The sequence below is a fragment of the Cyprinus carpio genome, chromosome A21 (assembly GCF_018340385.1).
Source record: "Cyprinus carpio isolate SPL01 chromosome A21, ASM1834038v1, whole genome shotgun sequence".
NCBI classification, from domain to species: domain Eukaryota; kingdom Metazoa; phylum Chordata; class Actinopteri; order Cypriniformes; family Cyprinidae; genus Cyprinus; species Cyprinus carpio.
Window position 1 is genome coordinate 23,191,520 of NC_056592.1, and position 18,769 is coordinate 23,210,288.

General features: G+C 35.1%; 1 protein-coding gene across 2 annotated transcripts in view; it reads right to left on the reverse strand.

Moving 5' to 3' along the window:
• Positions 1 to 18,055, reverse strand: part of LOC109065010 (glucocorticoid receptor-like) — a 48,315-nt gene extending 30,260 nt beyond the window's left edge. For both annotated transcript variants that reach the window (XM_042711354.1, XM_042711353.1), the window contains exons 1-2: positions 17,094 to 18,055; positions 15,018 to 16,057 (exon numbers count right to left, since the gene is read on the reverse strand). In XM_042711354.1, the coding sequence (XP_042567288.1) occupies positions 15,018 to 16,045 (1,028 nt within the window). In that variant the 5' untranslated portion in view covers positions 16,046 to 16,057; positions 17,094 to 18,055. The remainder of the gene's footprint in view (positions 1 to 15,017; positions 16,058 to 17,093) is intronic.
• Between the last annotated feature and the right edge of the window lie 714 nt (positions 18,056 to 18,769).

Here is an 18,769-nt window from a genome sequence, read left to right on the forward strand (position 1 = left end):
GAAAGCTTTGGTTTCCATGGGAGCTAATGGCATGTAAAAAGAGCAACTAGTACAATTCTCCTTTTGTGCTCCACACATGCAATAAAGTCATGTGGGTTTGAAAAGACAAGAGGGCGTAAATTATGAAAGGAATTACATTTTTGTGTAAATCTCTTCCTATCATTTCAACTATTCCATAGTCACATTTCAGGAGGCATCCCAGAAGCTGAGGAAAACTAAACAGCCACAGCATGAGAAGAATCATGTGATAGTCCAGACTTTTCGAATTGTAGGTCCACCCCGCAGGGAACAGAAAATCGAAGTGACCATTACATGTTGTGAATAAGTCAAGATGTTTATATAGTATTGAATCTACACGTTCACATGGAGAGAAAAGAAAACAGGAAACACCCAGCGGCCCCATGATCAATGGGGGTTCGGCAGCGTCACACTTCAAAAATCGGAAATCGGGACAAAAGAAAAAAACAAGTTATTTATATATATATATATATAGAGGGATAAATTTAATTTGAGAGAAACTACCATCAAATACACACTGAAACTCAAAGATGTTCACAAAATGACAAAATAAAAGTTCGGTTTAACTTTAAAGAAATTATTACGAGAAATATTTTACTATTGTATACTCAAAATCTGAGTACTTCTCAGATTATTAGTTTTTTTAAGTAATATCATGCAACCAAGATATTTTTTCATCCATGCTTTAATTTATACAGTTCTGTTGTGCAGCATCTTATGACAAAAAATATAAAAATGCAATGTTTATTTGGTTACATTTTAAAATATTGATTAAAAGGTTGAATTAAACTTTTATTAATTTCATTAGTCATCCATTTCAATTGGTTTGGTTTTTTGTTTTTTTTTTTTTTTTTTATTTCAAAACAACATATTGTTTTAAATTTTTTTTAATTTTTTTTTATTTTTTTTTATTTCAAAATTTGAATTAAATGGTATCTACAACTGGAGTTTAATTGTGAACAAACAAGTTACATTTATATTCATTCTCAAGGGCCTAACAATAATGTAAAAAAGCATTTGCTTCCCCATAAATGTTAAATGCTGTGAAAATATTGTTGGACATATTGTCCAGCCCCTACTCTATAGTGTCTCTCTCTCTCTCTTTCTTTTTTCTCCTTCTCCAAACATCAGCTAAGACAAGCTAAATATAATGGGAGAAATCTATAAGGATTATCAATATATCATTAGCTTTATTTTCATTTAATTTCCGAAATGTCTTTCCACTGATTTTTGCAAGTATGGGTTAAAAAAAAAGAAAAGAATTAATGATCACACACTATGTTTCACACTATTTTTGTTGTATCGTTTATAGTGTATTGAAGCCCTGTTTTTCAGATTTTCAAAAATAAAAGACTGAGTTTAGATAAATAAAAGCCTGAAATAGAAGACGAAACAGCATGAAATAATCTGTAGCATGAAACACTTTAAATAACGCAACACTTTCCAGCTTGCATGCAGTGGGGTTTCGGAAGATGTGATGTAATATTTCTTGTCATTGCATCACATTTATTCATGTCAGATCATAGATTTGCCTCACATATGCAAGAGAAAAAAAAGGTGTGAAATGAAGAGGCAGTTCACCTAATGACCTATAAAGAAATGTTTGCACATATTATAAAAAAAAATAACACGGATATGAAGAAGGTGATGAACTTTAAAACTATGTACCAGTCTGCATGTTTGAAAATTATCCGCTGTCTGGTTTGTGGTCTTGTGTGCTACATTCACAGCAGCCTCGTTCCCACTTAATTAATTATGATTTCTGATATATGGGGTGATTGAGTTTTGCAGACTGCTGGGAAGAGCGTCTAGCTTAGGAAAACTCGATTAACTGATCTCACTACAATTGATCTAAGAACCAGTGAAGAGGTGGAAAGGGCCTTAGATAACCAACAATGACAAAGTGCAAATGTGTGTGGGTTTTTTTTCCCACTGAGAGCTCTGTAGAGGTGGAAGATGAATATATACACGAAAGCTACCTGGTTCCTGTGGCTCTGTGGTAGAGTCTCTGTGTTAGCAGTGCAAAAGATCATGGGTTTGATCCCAGGGAACACACATGGTTAAATGAAAAATGTATAGCCTGAATGCACTGTAAGTCGTTTTGGATAACCAGGGAACTAAAATGCATAAATGTACCAGCAGAATTCAGAGATTCATATTTACATAACATGTGAGATATATGAACTCTATGGATCTTGGAGATGGCAAAAGGCAGCCAGGTGTGGAGAGTTATTCTTTAATTTATTGTGTTTATTTAATCAATACAAAAAAATTAAGCATAATTTTTTATTTCCCAATTTAAGTTATTTTTTATCCTTTTTAACCTTTCTTTGTTTGTCAAGGTACAAAATGTTTGAGGACTCATTGGAAACGTAGACATCAACCCAAAGAAAAGCAATTTTATATGAAAAAATAAATTAAGTAAAAACAAGAATAGCAAGCCTAAATTACTGATTTACATAAAATCGAATTAACGTAAATTTCAGTTCACTATCTTACCATTTCAATGCAGCATGTCTATGTGGTTCAAAAATCAGTCTGAAATATTTAGCAGAAAAAATCAATGTGTGCATCAAAAACAAGATAAAAAAGACTGCAGCAGCTCCATTTATCAAAAAGAACAGTCCCACGTACGGTCGATGCACATCGTGATGTGAAAACAGATTGAGGTGGTAGTGTGGCATTCAGGGAGTTTCACACCAGCTAGAGTGAGGACCACATAAAAGCCGCAAAACAGACAGGAAGTCATCAGAGGTAAACATGATGTTCACAAGACCCTGAGATTCACCATGGCAACTGATGCATCAGTTCACGGAAGACCTGCATTAAAATCTATAAGTGGTGCTCCTACACACTCGTAGTTTTCTACAGCTTGTTTACAGCTAATTCAGCTATATTGCTCTTTCTCTCTCTACATATATGGATTATGGGAGATATATCATAAAAATAACAATCCGTAAAATAATAACACCTTTATTTATATATATATATATATATATATATATATATATATACTATATATATATATATATCGAATATATATATAATGCTTATTTTTAATTCTTGTTGTTGCTTTAAACAACAACAAAAAATAATATTAATACAAAATCTGCCATTGGGACTAAACAATATAATCTTTAAAACAATTACCCACATTTTTGCTTTCTCAGTAGCTTCCTGTTTTCAGTATGTTTTAGATTTTTTTTTTAGATAGAATACTGATTAAGAAAATATAATAATAATAAATTAATTTTAATTTTGGGGGGGGGGGGGGGCAGAGTAATAAATAAATAGTGTCATTCTATTATATGACTATTATAGTCATGCTATAATAATAAAATATATAATAATAATAATAGAAAATAATAATATAAAAATATATAGAATAAAAATTTTAATAATATATTTCAAATCAGAGGAAATCTGCTTGGTGGCCGATAAAAGCAACTTTCGTTTTTTTTTAAATGCTTTTCAATGGTGTAGGAAATTTCGTTTGTACTTTTGATGCAAATAGAAGAAAACATCTCTCATTTAGCGGTGAGAAATCAAAGCTAAGTGGCATGCAATTAGGGGCTAAATGTTGCTCTTTGCATTCAGAGGTCAAGCACATGCCAGAAATGTTCATAAAATCACTGTAGCAGTGCAAAATTCCTGTAATTGACCTTTACAGGACAGGACAGAACCATGACAATAATTACATGTGACAGAAGCCACAAAATAAGCAGAGGCCTGAAAGACAGATGGGTGGAAAGCAGCAGAAATAGCAGTTCTGTGTGATGGAGACCGATTTAGTTAGTTGCTGATTAACAGATGCTTTTAACCTTTTTAAGAGGCTGTCGGTGTACTACTACGTGCAAGGACAAGCGAGCTCTGAATTAAGATGAAATGAATCAAAACATTTTAGATGTTCAGTACAGTCCCTGAGAGCTTTTATTTTACATGGTTATACATTAAAAGGCAAGCAATACCAGCCAGTAATGGAGCATGTCCTAGTAACATTTTATTTATACATCTAATAATTCTGCCATTCTATTTCATATGGACACCACACACACATACAGTGCATATATATATATTTATATTATATATATATATATATATATATATATATATATATATATATATATATACACACCACACAGTCATGGCCAAAAATATGGACACCCCTTGGTAAATATGATCAAAGGCTGTGAAAATTAATCTGCATTGTTAATTGTTAATCCTTCTGATCTTTTATTTTAAAAATTCCCAAAAAAAATCTAAACTTTCATTGATTAAGAATTTAAAATGGGGGGAAATATCATTATGAAATAAATGTTTTTCTCTAATACACATTGGCCACAATTAAGGACACCCTTTTATTGAATTATTTTTTAAACCTCCATTTGCCAGTTTAACAGCTCTAAATTTCTCCTATAATGCCTGATGAGGTTAGAGAACACCTGACAAGAGATCAGAGACCATTCCTTCATCCAGAATCACTTCAGACCCTTTTAGATTCACAGCTCCATGTTGGTGGTGCTGCTCTTTCAGTTCTCCACACTCATTTTCTATAGGGTGCAGGTCAGGGAACTGGAATGTGCCATAGCAGAAGCTGGTTTTGTGCCCAGTGACTCCATTTTTTTTTTTAAACCTAGCAAAAATGTCTTTGTGTTAAATGTTATAATGTTACTGTTTTAAGGGTGTTTTTCTTAAAATTATTGCCACTTTGATATTTTGTGTTTTATAATTTAGAGACATTCTTGTGTCACTTTATTTTAAATGATGTCATTGTATATCGTACTGGAAATGCTTCTGTAGACTATTTATATCAGCTCCACACAAAAAACAAATAAATAAAAAGTGATAATAGTACTGTTAGAAAGGGTCTAATTTGTCATTTTACTTATATAAAAGGCAGCATGTTATGTTATTATACAAAATGTTTACTGGGACCATTTTTTTCCCCAGAAATAAATTTCAAAGTTTCATTTGTTAAGTAACCTCTTAAAGAGTTTGATCTTTGCAAGACAATCAAGTCAAAATGATATTCTTCTTTCACACAACTAATTGCCTGCTGTACATTTCCTTACTACAAACAGAGGACTCTGTCTAAGCACTAATCTTTAGATTAGGTTTTAAAATCTGGTGGAAACCACAGCTTGTGTGTGTATATAGCAATCACCCATAATTAATTGTGTGAAAGCTGAAAAAACAATGAATTTGCAGTGACACAGTGCTGAAGAGCTGATGCGATTTCCAGAAGATTTAAAGAACTGCCTTCTGCAGACTATACTAACTCAGCACCCTAAAGCAAATCCAACCCAAGCTCCTGGAAAACTCAAACCAAACAGAGAGAGGGGAGGAATTCACTAAACTTGAGGGCAAAGTTGCAACTTTAGTCCAGCTGGCTCCAGGCCCACTTACAGTACAGCTCGACTCCTCCTCCGGTGATATTGAGGGGGAGGGCAGATGCCAGGAAATCAGGCCAAGGACTCCCACTTGAAGAGCAGAATGAGAACGTACGTCTTAAAGGAAAACAGTTCACCCCAAAAAAAAAATGAGAATTCACCATTTATCATCATTGCACCTATCTTTGATCCAAATCCAATGTGACTTTGTCTCTTTCATGAAAAATAATTCATTTCTGAAGAATAGCCTGGCTACTGTTTTCCAAACAATAAAATTAAATGGGCACCATTGTATGCTATGGAAGCCCGTTTCCGCAACTGAATAAAAAAAAAAAAAAAAAAAAAATTGTTACATTTTATCTCACAATTCTGACTTTTTCTTGAAATTGTGAGGTTTCACAATTTTTTTTTTTTTTTTCAAAGACTCTGAAACTGGGACGTGAAAAAAGGAGCATCACAATGTCACGTTAATATCGGACAGAACAGCGCGGAGAAGAGCGCCATTTTCTCACAACGCCAGCGCGGATAAGAAGCCGCCATTTTTATCAGCTGTGAGAAAGACATTAGAGTTATCATTCATTGTTATGTCCGGGAGTATTTTGAGGTTTCATGAAAGACGGAAATAAAAGAGCTTATATTGAAAAATTTGTGGACGTGGTTTTTGTCTCAGAAATGGAGGTCTTAACAGCCTCTTTCACTGAATGGAAGAGGTACTTTTAATATAATGTCTGTGAGTGTCTTATGTCATATTTACATAAGATTTTACAATATCTGCACTCTTTGAGGTGTTAATAGACAGTTTATTAACACATTTTCATGTTAATTTGTTATTTTTCGCGGTTAAACTGAATGTAGTTTCCTAAAGAAAACGGCATTGTGTAATAAAGACTAACGTTAGCATAATTATTTGAGACTGTTGAAGTGGTAATTGTTAAAATGTAATGTTTTGCATGTAATATTTCAGACTTGTTGAGCTTGTGTTTCATTGTGCCCGTGCCTGGGGTTAACTACACAGAAGCCTGCTTGTGTGAGGAGGAGGGTAAGACTAAAATAATGTTTGTTTTTGTATAGATGTTGAAAGCCAGAGACATAAGATAACTTCATTCTTTTGAGACTGATGTGAGTTATTTTTAGAAATAAATGTTTCTGTTGTGTCCTGCCAGTTTACTTCACATTTTGATGCAACAACAGTATGATTTACATGTTCATATTTTATTTAAACCATTGATGTCCCTTTTTTCTTTGCAGAACTCAAACTAACTTTGGAGTTAAGGACACAGATGCCGGCTTGTGTGAGGAGGAGGCGATTTTCTCAGCTTCTTTGGAATAGAGGGAAAGACAGTTTAAGGCAAGTAAACTTCATAATTCCATGTTATCAATTTTTTTTTTTTTTTTTTACTAAGAGTAAAGAATGTTTGTATTTTTTGTTTTTTGTAGATGTTGTCAAAAGCCAGATACATAGGAGAGCATCTTTCTTTTGAGATGTAAGTTATTTTTTAGAAAATAAAATGTTTTCTGTTGTCTCCTGCCTGTTTTAATTCACATTTTGTTGCAACAGTGGTTTTAAAGGAGGAACGCTGCCCTGGATGATGTAGAAGATGTCCATGCTGTGCTGATAGGGCTTCTTCATGACTACATCAATTATGCTAAAGAGATCATGAAAATTGACAGTGATCTGCATGATCTGTATTCATTGACTGGTGAAACAAACTGTAAGTGTATAATTTGTAAAAACAGAATGTTAAATGCTTGTTCGGTGTTGTTTAGTAGAAATGGAGTTTATACTCTGTCATTCATACACATGCTCACATTCTTTCACACACTTGTGTCTGTTAAATGTTATAATATCAGTGTTAATGTTGTGTTTTATTTGTGTACTCTCATGCCAGAATAGTATGTAAAGAACTTAACTAATTGTAATTATTGTAGTGTTTTTGTATATTTCTATACAATATATAAAATTTACCAAAAAATCAAATTTGATCTTAAAAGTTATATTCAACAAATGTTCAATGATTTATTTATTAAACTCAGCAGCGTTAATACCGTACTTTTCTGCATTTTCTTCTTACATGCATGATACTTTTTGACTGTTTTCTCGTGTTTTTAATAAATATTTATCTTCTGATAGTTATTCTTTGTGTGAAGATTTGTAGGTTCATGGCCACCTCGATTGGGGTTCATTTTAGCCTAGCAATGTAGTAATTTTAAACAATAAAAAGGCAACCCAGCATGCTGGGTTAAACAATAACGCGCTGGGTTTCGTCCCTTTTTGACCCAGTGCTGGGTTTGCCAAAATTGGGGTTTTTTTTTTTTTTTTTTTTTTTTTTAGAGTGTGTGATATAAACTCGCAAGTTTATAAAGTCTAATTCTGAGGGAAAAAAAGAGACTCTTTTCTTACAGTTGCGTTTAATTCACTCAATTCTGACTTTATAACTCGCAACTAGTTTATATCTCGCAATTTTGACTATTTCTCAAAATATCTCACAGTTCTGACTTTTTTCCTCTGAATTTTGAGTTTAAATCTCGCAGTTCAGTTTTTTCTTTTTTTATGTGAGTTACTGCAAGTTTATATAATCACAGAATTCTTAGAAAAAAAAAAAAAGTAATAATTGCAGGATGTAAACTCGCAATTGCAAGAAAAAAAAAAAGAAAGTCCCTAAAAGTCGCAATTACCTTTTCTTTTTTTTATTTAGTAAAAAAAATGGTTGCTTCCATAGTATACAGCACACATCCCTTCAGTTAAATATACAAAAACTTTTTTCTTGAGTATACCTATAGAGTAGTACTGCATCCTTCATATCGATGTTGATGGACCCTACAGTAATGTATTTGGCAAAGAAATACTCTGTCATAGGTCCCAACTCATTTTTTTAAACTTTGGTCATGTTTATCATGAGAACCCAACTCTTTAACAGTGTAAGTAGCAAGAAATAGCATTATCCCCATTAAGCTTTGAATCAAAGGGTAAAATAATACTAGAGATGTTATTACCTGACGTGATCTTATTTTCCATCAAAAGGTTCAAATTTACAAACACTGACAGCAAACAAAAGTGGCAGACGGGCTGAATGAAACAGCGGTTACCATGGTTACCCCTGTAAACAAAGCAGTTCCGCACATATAAACACTATTTCGTTAAGCATTAAATGGAGGTAACAAAAAAATGGTCAATGGAAATTTTCTAAAGAAAGACAGTTCCCCCTTCATTCATAATTTCAAGTCGACTAGTATTTGCAATGTTGACTAGCAGCTGCAGTTCCATTTAGTCGACTAGTCTTGCACATCCCTAATACATACACACACATTATAAACAATTAACTTATTATTTTTATTTAGTATTCCTTTACACAAAGTTTGTTGTATGGCTCCAGAAAGAACGATAAATAATTTTTTTTATGGCTTTTCTTTTGTTATTTTTATCTTGGAGCTTCACAGCCCCAATCCTGTTCACTTTATTTTCATTTTTGGGTGAAGGCCTTTGTTCCCTTCATTTCAGATGGATCACATACTGCACACTGCATTTTGCAGAAGGTACACATGGCACCACTGATGTCTCCCTGTTCTTGCTAAATAAGTACGCCATTGCATAAATAGTGTGAGACAGGCAGTCAAAAACGGATGTGTATTGGTTGGTGACACCTCGGTGACCCACATTCCGCTGTTTTGAAAACTGTACCATTTCCCTTTGTCATTTTCTACTGTAAGTAGGCTTTTTAAAAAACACTTTGCATCAAACAAACAGTTCCTAGCAATACGCTTTGCAGAAAAGTTTTCTCCCAAATCTGTTGCGTTTTAACCCCTATTACCACAGTGTCGTGTACCAATTTTTGCAGAAGTATTCAGCTATAAACAGGACATGCATCATCACATAAATATTGAAGCTAATGTTTCTTCCTTTAAAACTGTACAAAAGGAGTAAGCCAAATAATAATACTAATAATAATAATAATAATAAGTACAGCAGACAACATATAATCAATTAGTCACCTCTTTTTTAAGTTAAGATGCTCAGTTAAGCATTTTATCATTATATGTGAAAACAATTAAGGTATATCAATAAATGTTTAAAAAAAAAAAAAATGCAACAGAATTAAAACCTACATAAGTTAAAACAGTGTACTTAAGGATTTTTCAGGCTGTCCCAATAATGTCAGGGTGGAAATTAATGAAGTAATGAATGTAGAATGTATTCTTCCCATTTTTTTTCCCCTGATGTTACACAGTTAAACAATCATCATAAATTCAAAGGCTTGGCTTAGTGGTTAGACGAAGTGAGTTGTGAATGCTCATGCAGCCCCCTGCAAGTTGATGATTCAGAAACATTTTCTTATCACCATTTATTGTCTCCTCTCCGTCTCTGCACAGTTTCTATGCAACAGAAATGTAAAAAGGCCAAAAAGAGTTCAAAAATAATAATAGTAGTAATAATAATAAACAAACAAACAGACAATACTGACGACAGAGAACACTGGCTTAAAAAATTAGCATGAAAATCAGTCCTGTACTTTCAATTGCAAGGGCAAAATAATACCAAAAACTTCATGGTTCTCTTATGATTAGTTCAACCGCAGGACAAACATAAGAGTGTGCTTGAAGGTGTGAAGTCCAAACACCAATTATTCACTTTTATGCAACATTCTAAACTGGGGCAGCGTTTCAGTGGAGTCTCATTTTGAATCAGAAATATTCTTCAGTTTGTACAGACATCCGCTTTCCACACATGCAAACCTCTCATTCATTCGATCACATACTCTGGATATATAAGTAGATTATATCATTTATAATCCTTTGAGCTGTGGAAAATAATAAAAATGACAGATGGAAGTGACGATGCACAAAAATTAAAATACATAAAAGAAAAGACAAATCAAAATGTGCTACAAAAAAATGCATGAATACAACAAAAGACACTAGATGCTGACCTATTCATAATTAATAAAACTTTTGGAAATATCAAATATCAGCACACTGAATGCATATAATGGCTCATCACATGGGTTGTGCCCGCAGGTTTTAGAGTAGGACCGCACCCTCAAAAAGTGGGGGTGGGGGGGGGGACACAATCAGAAGGCATTTGTTGTCTCATGTGACTACATTCAACAAAGAACCTGACACTGAAACTGACTCACATTAATTAGCAGAAGAAAGAAGCTCAAACACATGGTCATTACACGTAGATGTAATACAGTACACGAGCAATCATTAAAGAACAGAATTTGAAGGTTTGCCAGAGTGGTAACTATAAACTTTCATTAAAATAAACACCTTAAAATAAGTACTAGAAATAAAAAATAACAGTGCTACTGTACTACTGTATGTGTATTTACTTCACTAAAATATTTACATTCTACCATCCGCATTTTCATGTTAATGAAAATATAAATACTTTATATTTCCTATGTAGAGCTGCAACAGTATGAGATTTTCATGATGCAATAACTGTCTCAGAAAATATCAAAAATTTCATGATATCCTGTATTCCACAATTTGATTAAATATTGATTAAATAATTTGGAAATCTCAATTTTCCATTAGGACAAAAAAAAAAATCTCTCCCAACTAATGCCATTCAGACATTCTCATTTGGTACATTACAATAATATTCAAGGTTCAAATGATCAACAGAACCTAAGTTATTACATTTAATTACTGTAAATGGTATTTGACTGACAATAAATAAATGTTTTCAATCAATAAATTGATTTTAAAATCTTGTCTTATTTTGCAGTATTGTTAAATGTCAACATTATTATTTTTTGATTTCTAATGTAATATTCTCTATGGGTGCTAGGATTCCTAGGGTCATTTTATCCTTTCCAAGTAATTATTATAAGATGCATTATTATAATTTACACTGATCAATTCCTAAATATTTATGAATTAGAAATTCCAACAGCTATAAACTACAGTTTGACTCCTTTGCAGAGGACTTAGTCTGTCCTTGAACTTTCCAGAAAACTCTTCCAACTGGGCTGAATTTTACATTCAAATTAAATGTAGTCAGAGACCACTTTGTTCCTGCATCAACCCGCCGTCAACGTGAATTAAAGAAACAAAACACTGCTGCTATATTGCTTTCAGGAAAGAGAGCAGAACAGACCGGTGTGGACAAGATATTTCTTTCAAAGGCAGTATGAGAGCGCTACTGCAAATAAGACCTGCTGCTGGAAATTCCATTGATTCTTAGATTAGAAAACATGTTAAACAAACCCGAGCCACGAGACGCTGGCATTAAAGATGATCAAAGGTATGATTTAACAAACTGCTAGAGTCAACATATCTAAGTCGAAGTCAAACATTACTCACTGGCACTTAGTTTTCAAAATTAGGCTAGTTTTCTAGCTGAACTGCATACAGTATATGTACCATTAAAAGGCTGCTGTACTGAAGTCTAATGCTGAGATAATACTCAATTCATACATTTTTTATTGTGGCAGTTTTTGAAGTACTATTATTAGTGTTAACTTTTGTAAGCTCTGAAGTCATTTGCTAAATCGCTCAAAAAAAGCACTAGGCCTGTCCAAAGGGTTGAAAAACAAAACAGTACATTTTGCACTTAAACATGACTAATGTTTTTTTAGTAATTATATTGAATTTAGCTGAAAAATACAACAAGAAAATGCAATAAGCAAATATAAACTAAATAAAGAACTGCATTAAATAGTTTATTCAAAACAAAGAAACTACATTACGTGTCTGTTCAGAAAAGTGCATAATTTTTTAAACAATACTAAACAAAACAGCATTCATATGCACAGTGTAATGCAAAAAAACTCAGTTCATCCACACTTTCGTAATGTTGGGATCAGAAGGAATGCGATGCAAAGACTGTTTTTCCACAACTTGGCACTGAACAGCCTCTTGTTGTTTGTGTTTGCCTCTCTCATTACTTACACTACATGCGTGAATCGGTGGGCGGGGCTAAACAGGCAGTGATGTAGAAGCAGGCATTGATCTTCTTCTGCGGAAGGCGGGGGTTTAGCCACACTATTACATCATAAAGTGGCACATTCCACAAGCTGTCATTTTTGGCAGATTGGCTTCAGTATAAGCTGTTTTTAGATTAACGAGAAAGTTTTGAGTTCTGAAACTTAAAGGATGTTTTTATAGTACAATGACCTCTTACATGTCAAAAGATCAAGGGAATTTCAATTTCACGGTTCATGACCCCTTTAACATTACTCGCTGTAATAGGAAATATGCCAAACCTGAAGAAAAAAAAAAATGCACAAGCAATATGGGAGTGTAAGCATTGTACTGTACATATCATGTGTAAAAAAAAAAAAAAAACTCCATTTTGTGAAATATATATATATATATATATATATATTTTAGCTATTTTTAACTTACAGATAAGAGTACTGCCTTCTCTTATCTGCCCTGTTACATGTGAATAAGAATTTATGAAATGTTTGATTTATCACCACTTCTCGACAGCAGTTCACATTCCTGACCGTCAGAAAAAAAAGAGCCTGCATGACTGGTAAACCCCTTTGAACCAAACTGAACTAAAAGATATCTAACATTCAAAATTAAGACTCTAACTAAATACTTTTAACAAAATCAAAAATTGTCCTGTTTTTTTTTAATTATTATTATTATTACCATTTATGAATGACATCTAAACAGAAAATTATTTTTAAAAAGTAGATTTAGCATTTCCTGAATAAAATACTAGCATATTAGAATATTATGGTTTTAGTTTTTATTTTATTTTTTAGGTTGCGGCTCTGTGTAAATGAAATTCCACATCAGAGTTGTTTTGCTGTTATCATGACAGTCAACATATCTTGTTTTCTGTCACTGAGCATAAAACGTACAGTGTAAAGAGAGCTATAAATGGTTAAATATGCAAGGACGACGGCCAATAATTCAGAACACAAATCAGTGTAATGAAGACCAATCGTACTGTAATTCACTATGCAAATATGATGACAGCATCACTGTTGGTTACATTTTGAATGCATTTAATCAGTGTACATCAGAGAGTTTTCCAAACTTTCATATCAAATGCTTTCATAAGAGCAGTCTATGAAAAAAACAAGCAAAAATAGCACACCCCAAGGCTGAACTTACTATTCTCCAAAATATAGTTTGAATGGCGTCTGAATGTTTTAAACTGAACTGATTGTAAGAGGTTTTAAAAAATTCTAACCAGAATATTAATACAGTGAATATTAATACAAGATATGTCCACAAAAATGAGTCAGGTGAAATTTCAGGTAAATAACACTGATAAGTTTCCCCTAACACAGCACTAAAACTGTCCAAGTTGGTTTAGAGGGAGAAATATGCTGACCTAAATATCTCTAACTTGGCTTTCCAAGTAGACTGCCAGATTAACACTGAGCCATCGGGAAAAGGTTTAAAGGTTTCTCTTGCGCAAATGAGACTGGCACGTTGGATCAAGTTGGATAAGAAAACGATAACAAAACATTACACCGTACCACGACACACAATCAGAACCATGAACAAAAGCATAACTGTGAGGTCATTAAAAGTCCATATATTTCAGGATCTCCCAGAGTGTATGAACTCATATCTCAGTCTAGAAGGTTGGCCGTAAAACTAATTTCAAAATTCATTTCATCAGAAAACCCAACCCCAAGTAGCAAAGTAAAATTGGTCAAGAGTAAAGACCAAGGACACACTTTATATTATTTGCAGTACTCATGGAATTTTGAGCCATAATGACTAATAGCTTCTAGTCCTCTCCACACTCACCGAAAAACAATATCACATCAGCAACAGCAACAGTGGTCGATGTTGTTATTGATGGTTAGAGCCTCCTGGAACTGGGCTCAGAGAGGAGCGCATGTGTGCCATTCTGAGCCGAAGGGAGCTCCATGAGGCCCATGTGTTTGCTTTGGACGGGCAAAGCACCAATACAGATCAGCACACACAGGCTCCTGGGAGAATCAGCGGACCAGCACACAAACTAATTAAAGCTGCAAACAACAGCTTCATCAAATATCATGCGGTTTTGAGAAGTTTCGTGGTCAGTTTTTGTATTGTTTAAAAAAAAAAAAAAAAAAAAAAACTTGAGTAAATGGGTCTGGAATACAGAACGCACTCCACATTGCCATCAGGATTTCATGACTGACACTTGACTGGATGAGGGTCATTATATCTAGATTACATTTACAAAAATTATATCCTGTGAAATATTTTAGAACTGAGAATAAAAACAAAATGCATATTCTCTTTAAAAACTAATATCTTTTCAAGCCTCTAAATTACAGTTTTAAAACTTCTAAAAATCACAGAGTTTTAAAGTTTTCTGTGATTGCATTTTGCCGATATGCCCCTTATGGGGAAGATTTCCAATAATGGCCACGATTTTCACACAATTTCATCAGCTGAAGAAATATTTTACAGCTCAGCATTACTACAAAAAAAAAAAAAAATTTGACTAATATCCTTCACTTTTTCAGATCTGGAAATGATGATTTTAAAATTCCCAGAAGTTTTCCATGGCTGCGGGAACCGTGTCCCACTGAAAAATAATATGCACTACCTCAGCCTCAGCCTATTATTCACTATTTATCTATTTCGCTGTTCATTATCAAAGCAGCTCATTCAACAGCTTTTGAAAGTCATTCCTACCTGCTGTATGGATAGGTGGACGGAAGTACTGTCTCATTGGCTCTCTGCATCCCAGACGGATCTCCATATCCATTTCCTCGAACCCAGCCATCACTTAAGGTGGGTAGGGGAGAAAACAGGCCGAATGGAGGTTTCTGATCTGGTAAACTCACAGCTGAGGCGGTGTTGGCTCCATAGTGGTATCCCTGTCCGCCCATGTCTCCCAAAGTGGTGGGCCCACTGTGAGGACCACCCATCCCTGACATCTGACAGTAGCTCCGCCTCTCAGTCTCCTGTTTGATGACACCCGGCGTACACAGCTGGATAAAGTCTGCGTCTTTCTCGGTCTTGATGTTGACACTGGCTTCCACCATCTGCTGCCGTTTCCCCATGCCGTTCACATTTGCACAGGCTGCACTGTTGCCAGTGACAACAGGGCTGGTATCCTTCAGAAAGTTGCTCTCTCCCAGCAGGGCATCATCCACTGCCAACGAGGAAAGAAAGGCAGCCTCGTCAGCAACGTATAGCTCATTCAGGTCAGATAGGGAGTCAGGTAAGTCCAGATCCTTGAGGATGTCAATGGTGTTGTCACCAATCACTCTCTCATTACTATCCAATTCCTTATCCATGTGGCCATAGGATGGAAAGTCCAGCCTATCCTTTTCCATGGGGGAAAACTGCTCCATTTTCATTGTAAAAGTGTCAGGGGCCTGGATGCTAGAGCCACGATTTAAGTCTGCAATGCTCTCGTCCAAGAGCGAAAAGTTCTCCCCAATGTTGAGGGGCTCTTTTACCTTTTGCTGGTGCTGCATTCTGAAAGGTTTAAATGCCTTAACAGCTGGTTCTTGTGTGTTACGTCCCAATAAGGATGGGTCTGCCAGAGAGAGATTTCTTTGAGCGTCACTACCGCTCTGTCCGTTTGAGAAATCTTTTGACGTATTTAAAGCGGACACATTGACACCAATATCAGGCACGAAGCCTCTCTCGATACAATCCCCGAGAGTTAAATTCTCACCATTGTTACTGCTGCGTTTTTGTCCACTGTCCATATCTTAATCCCGCTGTATAGACAGAAACATATTAAACATAAAATTTAGTTCATATTATCAAAAAAAAAAAAAAATACAGTATGTTTTACATATAAAATGGAGTAAAATTGCTATTGTAGTATTTAAATAAGATTAAAAAAAAAAGAAAACTGCAATTTTTGCACCATTTATTTGCTGGTGAGTTATTCAGAAAATATTACAGATTTAGACTTTGGATAGAGTTGGTCTGGACAGAACTCCCACCTGGAGTTCCTCTTGGCTCCTAATGCAATTAAATAATATGATATGAAACTACATTTCTAACCAGATGCCCACACAAAAGCTCTCTTGGGGTGATATAATGAATGGGTTTTGCAGCTTTCTAAGACTTTTCAGCTAAACAACCATTCAAGTTGTATTTGACCCTTGTACGAGGATTTGTTTTATGTTTTTTTTTTTCCCTTTCTCCTGCCAACTTATTTGAATTTATAGTCTACATTACTGCACTAATAAATTCTGTAGATCTATTAAAAACTATTGCAACGCATTCAAACTCATCCCACAAAATGGAGCTTGATGAGGCGATTGTTTGCTCAGATAATGAAGGCTTGAGGCGCGTAGACATTAAAACTCATACAAATCCTCCAAATACATGAGTCGATGCACCGCGGTGCTGCCACCTGTCGGCTGAGCTTAGCCACTGCGTCCAAAATGAACTTCAGCCTGACAAACCGCTTAATGTGCACTAAAGCTCGTTAAACCTACATAAATGTCAAACAGCACATCAATACATACTAAATAACTCAACGAGAACTGAAATCAAGCCTGTGAGCATGGTTTAAACGTTAAAAGGCACGGAGTGTCTAAATGACGCAAAACTGTAATGCATCAGGAGAAGCTTTGAAACATATTTTAAAGCCACAGCAGCAGCTATATGGGTTAACATGCGAAATGTCAAGGTTAAAAAAAAAAAAAAAACGAACGCAGACGGTATGCAATTGCAAAAAATGCACTCTGTATTCACAACGCGCGGAGAGCAAATGACCCCGAGTACATGAGACAGACTTACCTTTACAAGATTTATGACGAAAAATGCATTTCTATACAAGTCCAAAGCTGTTTAAGCGTTCAGATGGTGTCCGCGATAGTTTTTCGTTGAACTTCCCGCATGGTCAATAGATTTTACGAGACGCGCTGCGGCTTCGACACACTGTGCGAGTCGCACAAACAACTCGAGGGGGAAAAAAACACAGAAATGCACCGTAACGACGACGCATACAAGTCGTGTCACGATATAAACTTCGACGCACTCTGAACACCCGCTGTTTATTCGTCGTTTGCGGTCGAGCGGGGAATCGCCAGCATTACATAAGCACGAGCTGCTTGTCAAACTCCCGACAGCCCGAGATCTACCCGTCAAAAAGCCCCTGCTAGCTTCAACACGGTAAACGCCCCTCCGACAAAAAAACAAAAACTCCAGTACAAGTTACCCTCCAGCCATGCGAATACAAAAACACAACAAAAGCTGAATAAAACCCGCGCCAAGTCGACAAACGAGCTGACAGTGACGCTAATGTCACCGAACACACAAATACCGCCGCTTCAGTTGCACGCGATCGAAACAGAAACGGTAGCACTAGCTTGTCATTCCCACCGTGTCATTTTAAACCAACGACGCCGTTTACAGTCTGTCAACAGCGAATATAAGCCGTTTCCATACTTAAGACGGCTCGATCGTTTGAGAGCTCGAGCACATTAGCTAACACATTAGCACGAGCTGCGCGACCGCTGCAACTTTTGTATGCGCCTTACAGCGAACTGAGCAAAGGCGGTATACAAATATCTCTAGGCAGCTATATATACGGGGAACACACGACGGAGAGCTAAAGACTGCAAGAAAAAGGCATTCAGAATGGCGCAGTTCAGTGCGTAAATAAAGGGGCAAAGGGCACATTCACAGAATAAAACCCGAAATAAAAGAGAATTGTCTTTCCCGTTTCTGTGTACGAGTAACAACTGTCCAGTATTGGACTTGTCCCCAACTGCGCACTAAAGATGAATACATATATATATTTAGACTGAGTAAAGAGAGAGCGACATGCGCACAAGGGTTCAGTTTTAAGTTTATATTCGTATCGTTTAAAACTGTTATCAGAGTGCATACTGAATATCTTGCTATTATAATATAGGCTACTATGACTGCGAAGGTTTGGAATACAACTCGTGTATTAAAACAGACACAATGTATTGAAGTATATAGAAAATAAAAGTGAAAAAACATCAGTGGTTCTGGTTTTGTTTCAGCATTCAGATTTTAAATTGGACAGGTGACAGTACCAAATTAAAGTAGCAAAATATGAATTACAGTGCAAAGTGATTAAAATAAAATAGGCTGAAATCAATTTTATTCACACGTTTAATGCATAAAACAGTAGCACTGTGATTTTCTAGCCTAATATACAAATAAAAAACAGTTAGATAAACTAAAATAATTTTGCTTAACTATGCCTGATCAGTGGTTTTGTATTTTATTTTTATTTATTTTTTTCATTGAAGTGTTGTTTGATCAAATATGAAATGGTGAGATGAAAGCTTAATATGAGTTAATATACTATTGCTTGAAATAAAACAACAAATTGGTCCTGAATGGGGAAAAACTGCAGAAAAGTGGCTGTAGCTACAAGTGTTTGCTCAAAAGCATGTTCAGAAAGACCTGCTACCGTACTATTTCTGTAGTATATGCTA